At 46.3% G+C, this 18,130-nt stretch overlaps 1 protein-coding gene across 2 annotated transcripts; it reads right to left on the bottom strand.

The window, feature by feature from the left end:
- Positions 1–606: 606 nt before the first annotated feature.
- On the bottom strand, positions 607–17,120 carry Sms (spermine synthase). Of its 2 annotated transcripts, XM_077632322.1 has the most exons (13): positions 16,740–17,120; positions 12,927–13,001; positions 11,977–12,097; positions 10,601–10,688; positions 9,695–9,750; positions 8,629–8,664; positions 6,109–6,284; positions 4,735–4,891; positions 3,650–3,737; positions 2,891–3,002; positions 2,698–2,777; positions 1,723–1,838; positions 607–782 (listed from the first exon to the last, which is right to left on the bottom strand). In XM_077632322.1, the coding sequence occupies exons 2-13, from the start codon at positions 12,985–12,987 to the stop codon at positions 749–751; spliced, it is 1,125 nt and encodes a 374-aa protein (XP_077488448.1). In that variant the 5' UTR covers positions 12,988–13,001; positions 16,740–17,120; the 3' UTR covers positions 607–748. The 2 variants fall into 2 exon arrangements, with proteins under 2 accessions (XP_077488448.1, XP_077488449.1); XM_077632323.1 differs by lacking the exon at positions 8,629–8,664.
- Between the last annotated feature and the right edge of the window lie 1,010 nt (positions 17,121–18,130).

Here is an 18,130-nt window from a genome sequence, read left to right on the forward strand (position 1 = left end):
TTCTCTGTTGTCCAAATAATACCCAATACCGGCGTGTCCTTTCAGCTGTTTTATAGCGCGATGTTTTTGCGCCCAATTAGGAGAAACTATATCCTTACTATCTTCGTTTTTGTGAACAATGTAGTAACGACATAATCGAGTGAGAATGAGGGATAAAGGGCATGTCGGGAGAGATGGAATAGAAGGGAATAGGGCAAGACGGTGACCAAAAAGGAAGGAGAGGGAACTAGAAGAAATATGCCGTCGGGAGAAATTGTCAGTGGGGAGCATCAGTAGAACTCGCCTGGAGTGATAGGACGTACCTTTATCGCTGGAGGACTTGCCACAACAACCCCGGCACACGGCGTTTCCATTGGTTCTTTGAGCATTTTGACTCCGAGAGAAAGAAGCGCGGTTCAAATTTCCTTTTATTCGGACGCAGTAGGCGTACGGGAAGAGTGCGTATGTTGCTTCTAGCACGCGAAAGAAGAGTACAGAGCCGCCTAGTACGCTTACTTCGAGCAGCTAAATTGAAAACCTCTGGAACTCGAACCTTGGCGAAACAGTACGACGATGATGAGATGGGGAGCAGACGAAGAAGAAGGAAGCGAGTAATTCGGACTGCGCCGACTGCACGGTCGACGGTTAGCTGCAGTAGCGCCACCGTGCGGCGTCGGCGGCGGCGATCGCTGGCCGAAGCTTGCCGGAAGAGCAGAATAGTAATGGCTGGTAAGAGAAGAGTTTGTTCCACGCTAACAGGACGCGAATATCATTCCAGCTTCGTGATCTTGTAGAACACCCAGCTGTCAAAAAGAGCGAGGCATGGTGTGTTAAGGAAAGCGAACAAACATGCTTTTTTTTTCTGTTGAAATACTGCTTTTCCGAATGGCTGCTGCGGTTTCTGTCAAGTGGTAAGCGTCAGTAACAGTGCTCGAGAACCAAAAAAAAAAAAACGCAGGTAAAGGCGGAACCGTGGAACCAAGTCGTCTCGGTTTCTTTCGCCTTTTTTGCACTTCTCGACCATGAATACATATCAACTATCCAAAACTATACCCTTTAGCCCTAATGTTAAATTAAAGACGATGTTCTGCAACTTCGTAATACCATTGCATACATGAGCCGAGAGTTCAGCTCTACGTGTCTTGAAGATTCTTCACTGAAACGCCTATTTTTGTGCAGAAACACCTTTCACCTTGCATGTCCCGTAAAATACCATTGCATACATAAGCCGAGAGTACAGCTCTATTTCTGTTTCGAGCAAGCAAAGTGTTGTCAAAGTGCTTCGTGTGTCCCCCCTATGTAATACCCTCCCCGGAGGGCCTTTAGGGTATTTGAATAAATAAATAAAATAAATGTGCCTTGAAGATTCCTCACTGAAACGCCTAGTTTTGTGCAGCAACATCTTTCACCTTGCATGTCCCGTAAAATGGCTGGTAAAGGAACAAAATTAAAAAGCAGTTGTTGTGCGACCATTACTACAAAAATCAGTGGAAATTAGCGACCGCAATTAGAATTTTATAATGTGCTACCTGAACATCGAGAAAAAAAGTAGGGAAATAAGGCCAGGATTTTTACGTCAAGTGGTGGAAGACGCGCACAGCACTAAGCCACCACTGCAAAGCATGCGTAAGCTTCGTTTTTTCTTCCGCAATTTTTTTGATGACCCGTCTTTCCAGCAGCGATAGCCGCTTTGACTTATGCTGAGCACTGGCAGGCATGAAACTGGCCTCGGAGAAAGGATACTCTTCCATGAATGAAGGTACATGAGCAGTGTGCTTTGAGAAAGTGAGCTTGAAGGGCAGTTCGTTCAAAAGCCCCTCGTAGGTCTCGAGGGCCGATGGACAGCTTACACCTATGGCCTGAAATGAAAAAAAAAGGCAACTTGAACAGAAGCAGCACGAAATAGACTAGGAATACCCAATTATGATGCCACAGATTTATTGTTCATTCTGCATCTACCGATCGCGAGAATCAGTTGTGAATTTTTGGAAAGAAGTTAAAGGGCAACTGTATATTTTTTTGTAAATCGTCGAGCTTAAAAGAGTCGAATGTGTGAAACTTGCAGGTAAAGCGCACGAAGTCCTTGTGGGCTAGCATTTCAAATGGTGACGTAATCGCCGATTAAAGTCGCGGCGGGCTTCAAGCTTCTCCGCAGCGTAGAGCGCCAAGTGGGGGACGCTTGATGTCGTCGTTGAAGGTACCGGTACAGTTACAACGCATGAACGCGTGCTTTGAAGAAAAAAAAAACAACGCCACCGAAGCCAAAACTCGTCGAGTGTTGTTTGGCAGTATCCAACATGACACGGCAGGTTATGGCTGACGGCTGCAGTAGTTTGAAATCTTACCTTCCGTGATGTCACATCAAGCTTCTTCGCACTGCTTTCTTGCTTTGAGAAGAAGCGCAAAATTAAAGTGTCTATTACGTCATTATTTTAAATGCCAGCGCAAATAAGCTTGATGTGCTTTACCTACAGTATGTATAGATTTGAATCCTTGAATATCGTGGAATTCTCAATAAGTAGTGCAGTTGCCCTTTAAGCTCAGGAATGATGCTAAATGCTCTGCGTCTGGTTCAAAACAACGCACTTTATCAAACCAAGAAATCACGAAATTGGATTTGATATAACAGACGCCTTCTATTTTTGCCAATGATTTTGATGCAGTTAACGAGGAATTAATGTGACCGCGTGGCTGCAAGCAATAACAAGGCTCACGTACGTGATTGAGGAAGAGGCCGTTCACTCTCAGTACTGCAAGCCCCATTGTAACAATTTTCTTGATGAAGTCCCAGTGTTCACCTGGAGTAGTCGAATACAAGAAAAGGTTGCAATGCAGTGTGTATTTCCTTTCGTAAGCACCGAGATAAGTTACCACAGGCACATTACACGATAACCGGGACTCGCATACATACCTTGAGGCTCAGTGCTGATGGGAATGTCTGTCAGATCGTTGAACACAACGTCAAACTGTCTTCCCTCCGTTATGTATTCTTTCATCTTCTTCACACAGTCATCTATAATGATCTTAAAAAAGAATGTTGTTCGCTCAGTCGGGATATGAGAACAACAATATGAGTACGCGTGATACAAGTCGCGAATTGAGAAACAGCTAAGATGGATGAGCTAACGTCTCGTAAAGTCCACAAAGCAGGCAGTTTTGCCAAAGGTTGTCGCCAAAATTAATGCGAGGGTGTATGACAATGCCATTTGCTTTTCACCACCGACGAAACTTATTAAGCTTCGTCAAGTGTGCTTCACCTCAGTAATAGTTATTGTGTAACAAAGCCAGCTTGGACGGGGTCAGCTTCGGAGCATGGCGTAAAAGTCCTTCAATCTCACGCACGTTCAGGTGTTAAAAAAAAGTTTGTAAAGAAAACGGAATTCGAGGTGTAGATTGCTCGAATAGTGTCTTGCATACGGGGAAACTTTCCTCTAGAAATAAACAAAAATAATATGACAACTTTTAGTTGCCTACGAAACGTCAAAAGTAAAATCATAGACGCGATGAAACGTTGCTTCCATAGCAGCATGTGACAGTATGGTGGCCCAAAATGCACTTAAGCTGAAGTTCTCCGTACCAGCACTTCGCTGACCCAGTTATTTCACTAATAGAACCCCTCAGTGACTAAAGCACAGACTGAGCGTCACGCACAAGCGGGCGTTGGACCCACCTCGTAGTTGGTTCCTGTCAATGTGTCCAGTACATCGCCGCAAGCACCTCTGAGATGTTGTCGACAGGCGTTGATCACCATTTCATCGATGTGCGACGGCCGTCAAGGATTAGAACTCGGTAAGCAAAGTGACATCGAAAGTTTACTTTCTTGTCTTTTATCCTTCTTGCAAGCACGTTCAAGGTTGTCTCCACAGACGCAATGGTGTGCGGGAACGTTTGGACGTCTAGCGGTTCGGCGAAGGTAGTAGAGGCAGTGTGTGTGTGTGTGTGTATGAGGGGGGGGGGGGGGGGGGCACGCGCTCGTGTGCGGGGCGAGTGAGGGCGAGCGGAACCATTCTCAATTCTATTGTGCATCTTCGTCATCGTCGGTTGGTGGAAAAAATCGTCTGGAATGTTGTACTAACAAGCAATTGGTGATGGTCGTCTATGACGATATCAAAACGTGAGACAAGATGCCTTTGAATGCTGAGACAATTGGCAAGTAAAGTGTTTCGTGCAGCCTTTAATGCATCAACGCTGAACAACTGAGGGGACTGATGAGAGCTGCGGAAACGCAAAGAAAATACTGCGTTGTCTTGCTCTATCCTCGTTTGTTTACCCATTAGTGAAATTTCACGGCACGTGCGCCAACTAGTTCCAGTCAATACCGTATTACTTGTTCGAAATATTTTGCAACAATAAACCTGTTTGAAGTTATAAATCAATACAATGAACTGTTATCATTATTGAGTTTTAAGTTGTGCTTATATTCTTTAGTGACTAAGAGGACGGAGGTGGTTCTTATAGTATTAAGTGACTCACGCAGTCCCAACCCACAACCCATCTCATATATTTGCACCTCGACAAGGACCGCATTGCACGGAAAATTTGGTAAGTTAACTTACTCTCCGGGAATTCAACTCTTACAAGAAAGGCACGTTGATATTCAATAAAGATGATGCTTCTGCCAACCTTATACGAAAAACTGTAAATCCTGGTGTGGAACCAAAAATATGCTATATCGATGCACCTGCCCTATTGCAAACAACACTGTTTATACACCAGGACGAAATAGGCCGTTTAAATAGGCAATAAGTAAAGGATATATCCACCATAGTGACGTATTTGGGTTTTTCTTTGAGCAACTCGCATAGAAGGCCACCATCGCCGCCACCCAGAATTAGCACCTCTTTGTGCGCATAGCTGACGCTCGGATACTTCATCAAGCCGTGCGTATAGTTGATGTCTTTCTCCGCAAGATCTGAAGAAAAAAAAAGGAATGAATAAAAGCGAGATTCGTAATCTATAACCCTGAAACCAACTGCATGAGCTTAATCATTGAGCAGAGTTTCGCTTTAGTTAGCTTCTGAAAGTACTTCATTTCACAAACGGGATAACGATTTTCATTGCAATGGCTAATAAAAAAATGTCTGCATCAGCCGCTAAGTGCAGCAATCGCTGAAATGTTCGACATAGAATGTGATAGACGTGTTTCAGCATTAAGTGTTTTTTTTTTGTTTTCTGAATGAATGAGTGAACAGATAAAGTTAGGCAGCACTTAGTAACACATTGCTTTTTATAACCAACGAGTCAATGACTCTACTGCCAGCATGTAACGTTTGTGAGGACCTGGAGTATAACACCGCCATATCTAGTTGTTTTGCTTCGTTCCCCAGAGCAATATCCAGATTGAGTAGAGGTTAGTTTCTCAAGATAAAACTGTTTTTGAGCCATAGCTGTGCGACGCTTTTGATTTGCGCGACAAAAACGCTGCTGCCAATTCTTCAAGGCTCAGGGCTCACCAGTAGCCAGTGAGCGCCCTTGAATATGTGTTATTTCATACCTCGTATTTCATAGGTCATAGTTCATCAATGGCAACAGGAGTGGACTCCAAGAGAAGGCAAGCGTAGCAGGGGGTGGCAGAAGGTTAGATGGGCGGATGAAATTCGGAAGTTTTCGCGCATACAGTGGGCGCAGCTGGCAAAGGACAGGGCTAATTGGAGAGACAGGGGAGACGCATTTGCCCTGCAGTGGGCGTAGTCAGGCTGTTGTTGATGATGATCATGATGAACTGGAGTGGCTGGTAAGGAATGCGGCCAGAAAAACAACTATAGTAACAATAAAATGTCTCTCTTTTCAACTTGTTTTAGTGATTTTGTTGTGCGTTGCTCTTTTCCTTCACATCGCAGGTCCATAACTAAGCAAGCAAGCAAGCAAACAAATGGTGTAGCTGGTCGATCACTCAAAGCGGAAACACTTGAGCGCATGGTTTTCAAGCTCCAGTTGCGGGCGCCTCGGGCGGACAGCGTGATGATCGAATGTGGCATGGTTTATAGAATGTGACTGTGCGAGAGCTGCGCGATGCGCTCGGGTATGGCTCTGAGCCGAAGAACTGCGCACTCAAGTGTTCTCGCTAGGAGCTATTGACGCTGTACGCGGGCCAGGCACGGAGGCGTTAGACTTCCGATCTAAACTTACTTTGCAGGTCGTCCAAGAGGAGGCAGTTCCCTAGCGTGGGCGAGTGCAAGATCTTGACGTGCTGGTACTTGGATTTCTCCTCAAACACAATCTTGTCAAAGTCGTACTCGAGAATTCTCTCGTCCGAGGTCGTGTAGTAGTTTGGCACGGGGGCTCCTCGCTTGATGAGCGGAATTCTGCGCGGGAACCAGAAGGGCGCGCAGTTTTTTTTTCTTTTGCTTGTACCTGTAGAAGCGGTCTCTTTTAAGGCTTGGTATTTGAAATCATGTGCTTGAACGGGAACACAGAAATGTCTCATTGCATGCGCAAGCAAATACGCATGAAAGCAGGCAAACGCGGCATACTTCGATATCATGATGCACAGTGTGATACTCTTGCTACATAAATTCTTATTTCACAGTCAAAGACTGTCTCTTGGTGTTCGCAATCACTCAAAGCAACACGATTTAAGCCGCATTGTACAGAGACTATGGGGGGATACCACATAACCAAGAAACGTTGAACGTTTTGATAGATTTATAACCTTTCTACTATAAAGGAACCTTCAAACTGTACGAAAATATACGGTTTTTTGTTCAAAGGGCTATGTTGTACTGATTCTTTTTTTTCACTTATCTGGAAGAAGATTTCCACCACGACAAAAAGTTGAATAAGACCTGCTCACAAAGATATGATGGTGCAAGGAGAAATCCTCTCAGTTAACGAGATTTTCAGTGTGCGAAGTCGACAGGTTTAGGGAGAATTACAGAATATGGATTTTTTTTGTCTTGAATTTAGCACTCGACTTCACCGATCAACGTGAGTAGTTTTTCGTAAATATCGGAGCATGCTGAGTTTCACCACGTCAAAAATATTGCAAGAATTCCCGTGTAGTCCACTGAACAGTTCAATTTTTTCTTTCGCAAAGATGGCGCTTTGCACTGTGCAAGGTACGATACTCAGGAATTTATGAGTCTATTGTTAACTCTGCTGATGGTTTTCCGGAGTGTTTGCCAATATTGTCGCATTGCTTGTTTTGAATTCTGTTAGTGCTTTTGCCTAGTGCTGAATAGTGCAAAGCCTAGTTTTTAAGCGACCGGGTGGCAGTGTACAGCACATGCATTTTTTAAAGACCAAAAAGCGGAGTTTATGGCACTCTCCGTCAGAGGCCAGCCATGTCGTCGCCCTCTTTAGCTTCGCGAACAGCCTACTGAGTTAGATTCTGTGGCCAACATCAATGCGAGACGAGAAAGGCGCGCATTTAAACATCCATTTTTTTTAAACTACTCTTGCTCATCTGGTGAAACGCATTAAAGTACCTAAACAATGCCTCGCAACGGCGTAAAAATAACAGAGGTAACTAGCAAGAATGTGAATGTTTAACACTGTACCTCGAGGTTCTGTTTAAACTGTAGTGTGCTACATTAACAGAACGGCTCTCTAAACAAAGCATGGACAAGCTGTTTAAGCTGTTTCGGAAGCAAGTTTTTTTTATTCGCTCAAGAGGCACCAGCTAGGCACGTTTTAAACACCGAAGCACAGTCCCCTCGTTCGGCGCGAAGAGGCTTGGACAACTGGGCGAGGACATTTTGTTTCGGACAGACAAAACAGCAAATGCAACTCCACAGGTACACAGTTAGCCGGGTAATAGTGGAAGATGTCAAGAAGGAAGAAATGCGACATGGGGGAATAACACAGCGACAGGTACAGAGACAGAAACTGGCCGCAGTATACAGCAGTGTTAGTAGACAGGCAATTCTGCAGAGGGCGGTAGAGTTGCGAGGAAGCGGGCAAACACGTAGATAAGTGAGCAAAGGACTGAAAATATGCTGCATCAGCCCTGACATAGAAACTGTTACGGTCACGTAGGTTAGGGGTAACACGAGAATGCTATAGCTCACGGCGAACGCAGCCACTTTACACTGGCCAGTGTGTAGCAGGGCTATAATTCGTGCTCACGATGGTTCTGCGCATGCGCGCTGGCTTTGATCTGGCAGCGGGCATTCAACGTGACTGTGTAGCGAAGGAGGTCAGGCAGAAAGTGAGCAGTCGTACTCAGGCGCGCATGCGCGAACAAGCAGCATACGGCATGCCCTGAATAACGCAAGCAAGGAAAGCACAAACAGCCAGTGGGCGCCAGTGTGCCTTTTTTCAGATCTGAGTGTCATGTTTGCGCACGGCGCAGAGCCTCTACTACTACGACTGCGTAATTGCTCGAAATGAGGAAAGCAGAACGGCGAGCAATTTAACTGATCATAACATTGGCTAGTGACTTTGTTGATGGCAATTTGCTAGAGCGACAGGGCCAGCATTGCTGTCGGCTGGTGCTGCTGCAATCCGCAAAGGCATTCCTTCTCTAATGCACAAAGACATTTCTTCTCCCGTTTTGGCGGTGGATACCTAGTTAGAGAAGTGTTGCTACTCTGTTTCTTTCTACTCTAATGTGCGAAAAGAGCAAATGAAGACGGGAAGAAAAAAGAGCGGGACCAGCACTACTGGCCCAAGCTACGGATTAACGCTTTCGCGGTTTGTCCAACTTACGGCCTGGCCTCGCATTGATGTGAACACAGTTCCGACCTGCGTGGCACGAGAGAGAGAGTGCACAGTATAGGCCCTTGAAGAGAGTAAGAGAACGAAGAATAGAAAGATATAAGAAGGAGTTGCGTTGCGAGAAATAGAAGTCAGTCTACGGGGCGCGTTGTATTTGTGACTTTAGATAAGCCTCTTTCCTGTCGGACGCAGTCTGTACAGCTGCCTCATTTCGCTGCCACATCCGGACCTTTAGTACGGCGATGCTTTTCCGAGAAATTCTTTACAATACCGAGAAGTGTCATGCAAGACTGCGTCCTAAGATGCAGCGCGAGTCACTGCACGCCATGAGCGCTCTGTGTTTCACTGTTAGCAAGATTCGAGATGATCTCATCTTCGACACTATACGCTGATGATAGACAAATACGTTCCGACTGTGACAATAAACGGCAAGTATTAACATTTTTCTTTTTCAGATCATCTTTCTCTAAAGCGTGCAATTAAGAGTCGGGACATGCATTGTAGCTCTTTTTGACAGAACGCTGTCAGTACGACACGGAGCATGTAGCGGGTACTATACTACAGTCTTCGTCAAAAGTACGCAGGCCAGTTAGCGTACAGCCGATGCTGTCGGCTAGCAATCGGCTCGCTATATATGTTCAAGGCAGCAATAGAAGTAATTCCCCGTATCATATACTGGTGCGGGATAGCTAGACAGAGCTTAGCTCTACAACTTAAAACACTGCCACAGTTGCCGACGACTACTACACTCCTGTCAGACACTGGCATCCGTTCCTTCGACGAAAACTGTACGTTTTTTCTTTGCACTTATTTTTTTTACGACGACTAAGGGCAAATAAAAAGATAACTAATGCAGGAAGTGAGCGAATCTTGCAACACGAACGAGAACACTGCCACACACACACACAAAAAGAAAGGAACCTCGATCAATCTTTTCTTTTTTCACGAGACGAGCGCCGCTTATGCTGGTGTTATTATGCCCGTATTTACTTTCGATACAGACGCACACGGCCGCATGCAGACAAAACTTGTACGTGCGTTTACTGCGAGCGCTTACCTTTCTATACGAGTATTGATGCTCTCTTTTATTTTCAGTTTGAGCTCTTCCATGACCTTGAGTGGTTAGGGCAAGAGACAAAAACGCACAGCTGCTCACAGCGCTTCCACATGGGCTCGTTAAAAAGAAATGTACAACGCGAGTAACTTGTGCGCTATCGTGCTTTGAATACTTTGAATTAAAGCCGAGAAACTTGACGCGTGGGTCATCGTCTGTAGTATCATGCCATGCCATGAACTTGAACGGTTAGTGTAAGCGACGAAATCCTATCCACAATTTCACAGTACTGCTAGGTGAGTTCACTGAATAAAAAAGCATAAAAGCGAGCAACTCCTGCCCGGTTCTGCATGCCGTGAACGCTCCGAATTAGTTTTGCCGTTAATTCCACCTACTAATTTTGTCGTGCTAAGCGAAGCTCTTGCGACTAATTCACATCATGCAGGTGCGACTGTTTGCATCAACACATGCTAGCTTTCAAGGCGATGTTTCTTTTTCAGTGATGACCAACTGCAATGCCTGAGCACCAAATGCGGCCTAGGCAGGCCAGAGGTGCTACTAGAGTCAGCGGCAAGTCACCCCCCTCAGCTGTTCCTTCCTTTTAACCTCAACAATTCATCACCTCCTTCTTCCTGATTCCGCGGTCGGTCTACCCTCCTCGCCTTCCTCAGGTTGCACCTGGAGCCCCTCAGTGCTGCTCTCCCTAGTGACACCTCTGGCTCTAGACATGCTTCGAGCGAACGTACCCTAACGAGTGAGTGGACACCTGTGACTGACTGTACAGGGGAGCCAAGAGCACCTATGCGCTTTATGTTTATACTGTTTATGTTTATACTGGATGTAAAGCTAACGCGGTGGACCTGTTGAAACTTCCAAAGTCATCACTGATAAATTAGTGTGGAAACGTACCTGGTTGGTGAGAGGAGAATCAGGGTTCGCGTCTTCGATGGTGACAGTTAAGAAGCCGCTGGAATACACCGTGATGAGGCAGGACAGCCTAGAGCAAAGCAAACATGGCATATTAAGGCCGTGCACCTAATCATACGTGTGGCCATAAAATACCAGACCAAGACTTCTGATAACATCTCTCATTGCCTCGTTTTTTTTAGCTGCTTCCCACTACTCGGAAATAATTTAGCTGAAATTAAAAATGTTCAGCTGCCCCTTTCAACATGACGAGCTGACAGACTCAGTAAAAAAATAACACATCATCGCGAACAGCTCAGCCATGTTACTCAATCATTGGCAGCGCATAGCACTCACAAACGGAGATTGTCGTAAAGTTTCTGTGTCATGTAGCGGCTTTTTAACCCGTCTTATGATGACATAGAGCGCCGCCATTGTGATGTCAGCGCCTGTTTACCTCCACGCCAACCATCTCCCTTCATAACTGTGGCGAGTGAAAGGTTGTCATAGGCAACGGCTCCTCTGTTTCAATGTCAGACACATCGCTCTTTTCGCAGCGGCAACGCTTTGGATCGCTCAGTTCGTTTACTCGTCGAGATGTGGTGTCAGCAATGAGAAACCGTGGCTTACGTCACAGCGCCAGTTGCTGGCATGGCTGACGACTGCTCCTCTAAAAAGCATCACTTCGCAAAAAAAAAGACAGTTTTCACGCCGTTAAACCAAGTATGATGTGTACAAAAGCACTTGATTTCAAATTAGCTTCACTATTTTCTAAACATTGTCTTAACTAGTGCGAATTCGCTCGACTGTTGCCTAGACATTGCCTTACACTGTCCTCCGAGGCAGTTTCTTTTAAACTTTCGTACCCCGTGACCTTCCCTTAACCACATCGTATCCGACGCATTTCATCTCAAAGATCAAGGGTCAAAGGACGAGGCTTCAGGGACCCATCGGCCTTTTCAAGATTACTAGCCTTTCGCACTAAAAAAAAAAAAAAGAGAACGAAATCTGTTCGCTTGTTTCTTGTGGTATGTAGGAAATGATGGGGTGCTCTCTTTTTTCCAATTCGGGAAGGGCATAAGGGTAGTAGAAAAGGGCTTGATTAGTCGAAACCGGCTGATCTGGCTGGCATTGAAATCGAGGAGGCGTTGCCATAGGTAACAGCGACAAAGAGATATTTCAGGGTCCCTTTTTAAGAGCTGGAGAACAACGTTCTTCTAAACTCATAACGCCATTTGGAGTGCGACCTGCGCAGGCTCTTCCGGCCTTCTAAATACCTTGCTCAGCAAGAAATTCAGCTCCTCGTTTCTGTGTCTCATCAACACAGTAAAATTTTGTGCAACAAACCAGCAGGTACACAAAAAGAATGCGTGCCTTACCCGGTTGACTCGGCCGTGTAGAGATAAATGTGCGAGCCAGCCATGGCCTGCTCGTGCTTTCTCATTAAGCCCAGCGTGGACAACACGTCTTCCACAGATTTCACAGCAGTGGATCTTCTCTCTGCAAGAAAAGGGAAAAGGTGCTACCCGGTCCGCTCAGCTCGATTCGCCTCTCAACACGTAACGCTATTCTTACACATACTTTTAACCCTTCGTTGATTTTTGATCGCCATTCTATTTATGGCTGCTAGATATAGGCGGAATCTCAACCAGAATCATATGTGATCAGTCATGAAGGCGGAGGCATCACAGGGTTGCGGGAGGTGTGGAGAGCGTGGGGAAGGCGAAGGGAGGACCGTGGCATGCAGTGACATGGGAGATGAATGCAGTATAGTTTGGATGACTCTTATGTGTTCTATATAAGGGACATGAATATAAAATGTAACAAAATTAAGAAGTTGAACACATAGTACCAATCCAAGCGGGAGAAACATTACCATCAATTACATTTAAATGCTCTGCGCAAACTACCCTCGAATGAGGCCTGCTGTGGTTAACAGATGCTAGCAGTGACCGAAACCCCACCGTATGCCGTCTGTTTGAACACTTGGCAACATTAGACGTACATGCTTCGCACCTTGTTTTCCCACATGATGAGACGCTACATTTCTGTGAGCAAATTAGAGTAGTTATTGGAAATCAGAAACCGCAGTTTTGTCCTCAGCTATTTCTCTTGGTTTTGTCCGTGTTTTTAGCTGCAGGCTTGAAAAGGCGGAGGGATAGTCTTATATTACAGGTAGTCTGAGTAGCCACGCGAAGCTTGTGCACATACAGGACACTTAAACGCCAAGCACGAGGTACCTCACGGTAGCCATGTGATAGCAAAAAGGGATCTGAACACATCAGGGAGGCCCCTGACCCTTCTCGATAGGTATTCAAGGCTGCCTTACTTGGGCTGTCCACGGCGCTTTTATCCAGCCACACATCCATCATTGCTGTACGAACAGTCATTTCTGCCGGTGAATCTGCAAGCGCAAGAATCAAACATGTAAGCTGCTTTCGAAAGTACGCTTGAACGGTCAGGCATCAGGCATACTCATTTATCGTACAACAGCCTCTGAACAGAGAGGTTGAAGGCGCTTAAAATATGACGTCTGTATACAGACCGCGCGGCACGCCGGTGCCATTATCAGCCGCTCTCGTGTCAGGTTGTGTGAGAGCAGGCCTCTAGGGTACCTTTACTACATGTCTATATGTGGACGTTTGCTACCGCCACACCACCACCACCACCAACAACAACAACAACATAAAAACAAAAACAAAACTGGCATGGGGGTCTGCCTGCTTATAGTGCAGTCCTCAAGTGACTACAAACGATTAGAAATAACAAGGATTGAATGAGGTCTACCGCACCGCCTTGCCAAAAGTAATCAGGTTGCATGGTTTGCTTCGAAGTAGTGAAGTGAACTCGCACACCACCTGGTTAATTGGAGAAGTATAGGAGATGCCTTTGTCCTGCAGTATGCATAGCTGGGCTTGCGGCGAGGATGATAATTATGAAGATGCTGCTGGTGGTGGTATAGTGGAGCACTTATGCCACCTCTCAAACTCTAAATCTTTGTACCATTCAGAAGAGCCTTGGTCCTGACCTCTCGAGACGTCTTGGCCTTTCTGGAAGCCATAAAGGTTCTATTATACAAGTGAGAAGCAAACCATGCGGTCTGGTAGCTTTTAGGAAAGATGGTACTTATGGCACGTTGTGTGAGAGCACTGTGCAGATAAGGCCAAAGATCACTTGCCCATTTCTCACGCTTAGCCCTAAAGCAAGAAGCGGACCTCAAAGATGGGCGGTAATTGCACATGTATAGCTGCTTCCTCTAAGCCACAGACAAGCCACGAAATAAATGAAAGACATTAATGGGTATTATCGCAAATTATTGCGCGAGCATTATAATATAGTTCTCAGGTTTTCAAAGATTTCACTACATGAATCTGTGTTGAGAGAGTTAACCAAAGGGACCCCCATACCAGTACCAACTCGTATACGCTACGGTTGCGCACCGGTGTATTATGGGTCATGCAGTACGTGTGCGCAAAGAAGTGACAGGTGCCAGTCGTACCCTTTGTTTCTCTGAGTGCAACCATGACAGCGCTCTTAAAGTTTAACAACAAACACGCGAGCGCAAACACAAACAAATACGCGTTTCAGGACTCCTGAAAGCGCGTTGGACGCTGAAGAAACATTGTCACAGGTGTCCCGAAACGAATTACTGAGGAATTTTTGCACTTCGCTGCAAGTTCCAAACTTTCATTTTCAACAAAACAGCGTCTGTCCAAACTGAGGAAACTTTGTAGGGAAGGTGATATGGTGTGGAATGTTTTGAGAATTCATTTAGTTCAGAATATTTTTTTCCACGTCGTTGTAGACATCGGAAGTGGTGGTCATTAATACAGCGATGCTGGCGTGTTTACGAAGAAATAAAAGCTCATTACAGATTGTATTCTGGAATCAGGTACCATACTGCATCGAAGCAATCTACGCCATATAAAACACGTGTATAGAGTTCAGCGTTTTTATCACAGAAAAACATTCAGGTGGAAATAAATCGCTTAGTTGTGTTCGCTCTGGTTTCCAGAACGACACGCTTTCCAACACAAGCGTCAATAGCGAAGATGTGTTCTCCGGTATACGAGGCTTTTCTTCAGAGGATGATCGACGAGGGAGGCGGACAGGTTGGCGCCGCCGGCACTTTCATTGGGTGTTTAATTTCGCAGTTGGGCGTGACGACCCTTATAACGCTGGAACCCGACAGATCTTATCACTGGTTTGGTTTACGGTTTATGGGGTTTTAGCGTCCAAAAGCGACACGCACTATGAGGGACACCGTAGTGGAGGGCTCCGGAAATATCGACCACCTGGGGTTCTTTAACGTGCACTGACATCGCGCAGTACATGGGCCTCTAGAATTTCGCCTCTATCGAAATTCGACCGCCGCGGCCGGGATCGAACCCGCGTCTTTTGGGTCAGCAGCCGAGTGCCATAACCACTGAGCCACCGCGGCGGCAGATCTTATCACTATTTTCTGAAGGGCGCATTTTTCTAGGGAATGAAAACGAATGAAATTTCTTGTGACTGCTTAAATACCATCTCTATGTGATAAAAAGTCAATACTACGCTTCTATTTTCGGCAACTTCCGCTTCTTATAATCACGCATGCAGAAATAGGACCTGGGGCTCTGTCTAGGCTTCTAAACTTTGCTTTGGTTTTAGAGGTTTCACAAGAAAGGGAAACTCAAAGTGGAAAGACTGAGCCGAAATATATATAAAGCAATAAGTCTTTGATATACGTTGGAATACCTGTAATCGTAACAGCCTGCGACGTGCTAGCTAGCGACACCATCGCCTGTGAACTATGCAACTATGCCTCATTCTATGCAATTTTTTTTTATCTTGCAGCCTTTATTATATTTTACTGTACCTTATGTATGCTTCATAGTTTTTGCTTTTTTTCTTACCCGAGTTATCGTCTCTTTTAAAAATGTTAGTCACGTCTCACCGGCGTATGTACTTGTTTCATCTCTGTGCGAGTTGCTGTGAAGCATGCAGCTTGGACAATGAGTTCCTTGCAGCTTATGGTACGACTTTGTTGTGCATTTTCCTCTATAGTATATTTGCCTTACAAATGGTTCTGCGATATGTACTGCCGCTGAGCTATGAACAGGAATAAGGTCACGTCATACAGAACATCATCACTCAAGATCATTTTGTGTATGAATGAATGAATGAATGAATGAATGAATGAATGAATGAATGAATGAATGAATGAATGAATGAATGAATGAATGAATGAATGAATGAATTTAAACATTGGTATAGAATATCTGCGTCGCGCATTGCGCGCTGAAATGTGCAGTCTTTATTACTTTTCTGCGGAACATATTTCTGTGTGATGAGTCTAGCCGCTTTGCACTTTCCATACAATGGGAAAACTTCCAACTGATTTTGTTCCATACAAATTAAATTTTATATTTTTAACGCGCTTGTTAGATAAGTTGTTTAACATCAGAAAAATATCGCAAGGAAGCGACCAGCAGAATGTTCAGTTTTGTCTCATCAACTAGAGTAAATGAGTACTAGTTGCGTAGTGTCTAGTTTGAAATGATTCTGTAGCATGGCGGTGTAAGTTATGTATGTTGGAAGCGAATCAGATACCAGAAATTTTCACATAAGGCCCAGGCCAGGGTACTCGCTATTCCTTTCCGCGCGCCAGACTGATAACGAACGTGGAGGAGGCCGCACATTATTATTAATGGGCTTCAGAACATAAACCTGCTGTACCCATCATTTACTGTTCAGAAAGCACAATAAACCGCAGTAAATACCTTTACAGAGCGCTGGGTCCTGTCGCGACTTCGCGCACAACACGGCGTTCTCCGCTACCGCCGCGGCAGCCTCATCCTTTTCTCCGCAGATCAATCGATGCACGACGAACCCACCGACCGAGCGACCGACCGACCGTGGCGCGTTCCCCCGGAAGCGCTCGCTTAACAAAAGCGCTCAGTCTACTTGCTTACCCAGGCTTATACGCTCGCGTTTAAATATCCGATTCTTTTCCGCGAGTGACAGTAAAGGCCCATTCACGGATGAGGAAGAGAGGAACTGTCGGGATTCCAGCGCAAACCCGGTGGACGAGATGTGGGAAGTGTGTATATATTCAAAGCACGCGCTCTCCCTACGGGGTCAGCGTAGAGGGAGTCCTTACCGTGGCCGGATGTCCCCAGAACCGGCGCTCAGGTTGCTGCAGGAGGCGGCTGTTGCTGTTGCTGCTGCTGTCCTAGTGATGTGCATGAAACGGTCAATGATGCGGGTTTCGCGCTAAGCTCCGCTCCTTGGTCGGTGCTGTGCGTTGGGCCACCTCTGCGTCGGCGCCCCTGTGCGTCCGTCGCGAAGGCCGTTGGACGGTGGCCGTGCTCGGGCGCCAGCTGATCTCGCGGCCGTCCTGGCCTGCTCTCGCGGTTCGGGGACTGTTCTTCCCGTGGGCGGGGCCAGCCAGATTCGGCAGAGAACAGAGAAAGACGGCTTGCATCGCGGCAGACGCGGCCTGGCAGCGGCGGCAGCAGCGCTACCGCGCTCGCGCGACGGATCGGGCAGTGCGCATGCGCGAGATCATTGAACGGTCTTCGCGCCGCCGGCGGACGACGCCGATCGCGACGGGACGCCGTTAAGAGACGCGTCGAAGGAGATCGCGCCGCCGCTGCTTCGTAGCCTTTGCGAGGCGACCTTGCGCCGCTTGCTTTCGTGCGGAAAGTCATTGGCGCTCTAGTTTCATGCGGTAGGTGTTAGCCGGCCATTTTCCTGAACATCCATTTTTTTTCTGTCTAATAATAATCGCTATTGATGCCTGCAGCTCCTCTTTTTGTTCATTTAGTGGCGATATTCTGCCCTGCTAGGGAAGGAAGGCGGCTTCACGGAGTGGTGATAATTCACCTAATTCATATTCATACACCTACAGATTAGCTCGTTCTTTCACTCCACAAGACTACATGTAATCTTCCCAATACTATGCACACCAAACTGGTTTGGTTTACGGTTTATGGGGGTTTAACTTCCCAAAGCGACTCAGGCTATGAGGGACGCCGTAATGAAGTTCTCCGGAGATATCGACCACCTGGGGTTCTTTAACGTGCACTGACATCGACCAGTACACGGGCCTCTAGAATTTCGCCTCCATCGAAATTCGACCGCCACGGCCGGGATCGAACCCTCGTCTTTCGGGCCAGCAGCCGAACGCCATAACCACTCTGCCACCGCGGTGGCTGCACACCAAAACTGCCTCCACTGTGGAGAACCCTCTGCACTCTACCACGTGGTATGTGCTTGTCAACGCAATAAGACTATCACAGCTATCCCCCATCGTACTATCGAGTAGTGGGAGAGCTGTCCAACTCTGAACCCGACCGGCAGGTATACAGCTTACGGAACAGGCGAAAACGGCAGCGGAATGTACCAGGGTCCTGAACTGAGTCATCAACTTACGGCGCTCGTCTTCAATATTTTCTTTCCATAAAAGTTCCCCTCTTCCTCCGTCTTATCTCCGGATCACTTACGGCCGTAGCCATGAGCTTGCCTGCAATGGCCAGTGGAACGGGATCT

This window comes from Amblyomma americanum, chromosome 7 (assembly GCF_052857255.1).
Source record: "Amblyomma americanum isolate KBUSLIRL-KWMA chromosome 7, ASM5285725v1, whole genome shotgun sequence".
Classification (NCBI taxonomy): domain Eukaryota; kingdom Metazoa; phylum Arthropoda; class Arachnida; order Ixodida; family Ixodidae; genus Amblyomma; species Amblyomma americanum.

Excerpts from the sequence above, each read along its gene's own strand:
- Sms (XM_077632322.1), bottom strand. The coding sequence starts at position 12,987 with ATGACTGTTCGTACAGCAATGATGGATGTGTGGCTGGATAAAAGCGCC. Across the intron at positions 12,098-12,926 it reads AAGCGCCGTGGACAGCCCAA|AGAGAAGATCCACTGCTGTG; the intron begins GTAAGGCAGCCT and ends CTTTTCTTGCAG. Across the intron at positions 4,892-6,108 it reads CCTCTTGGACGACCTGCAAA|ATCTTGCGGAGAAAGACATC; the intron begins GTAAGTTTAGAT and ends TTTTTTCTTCAG.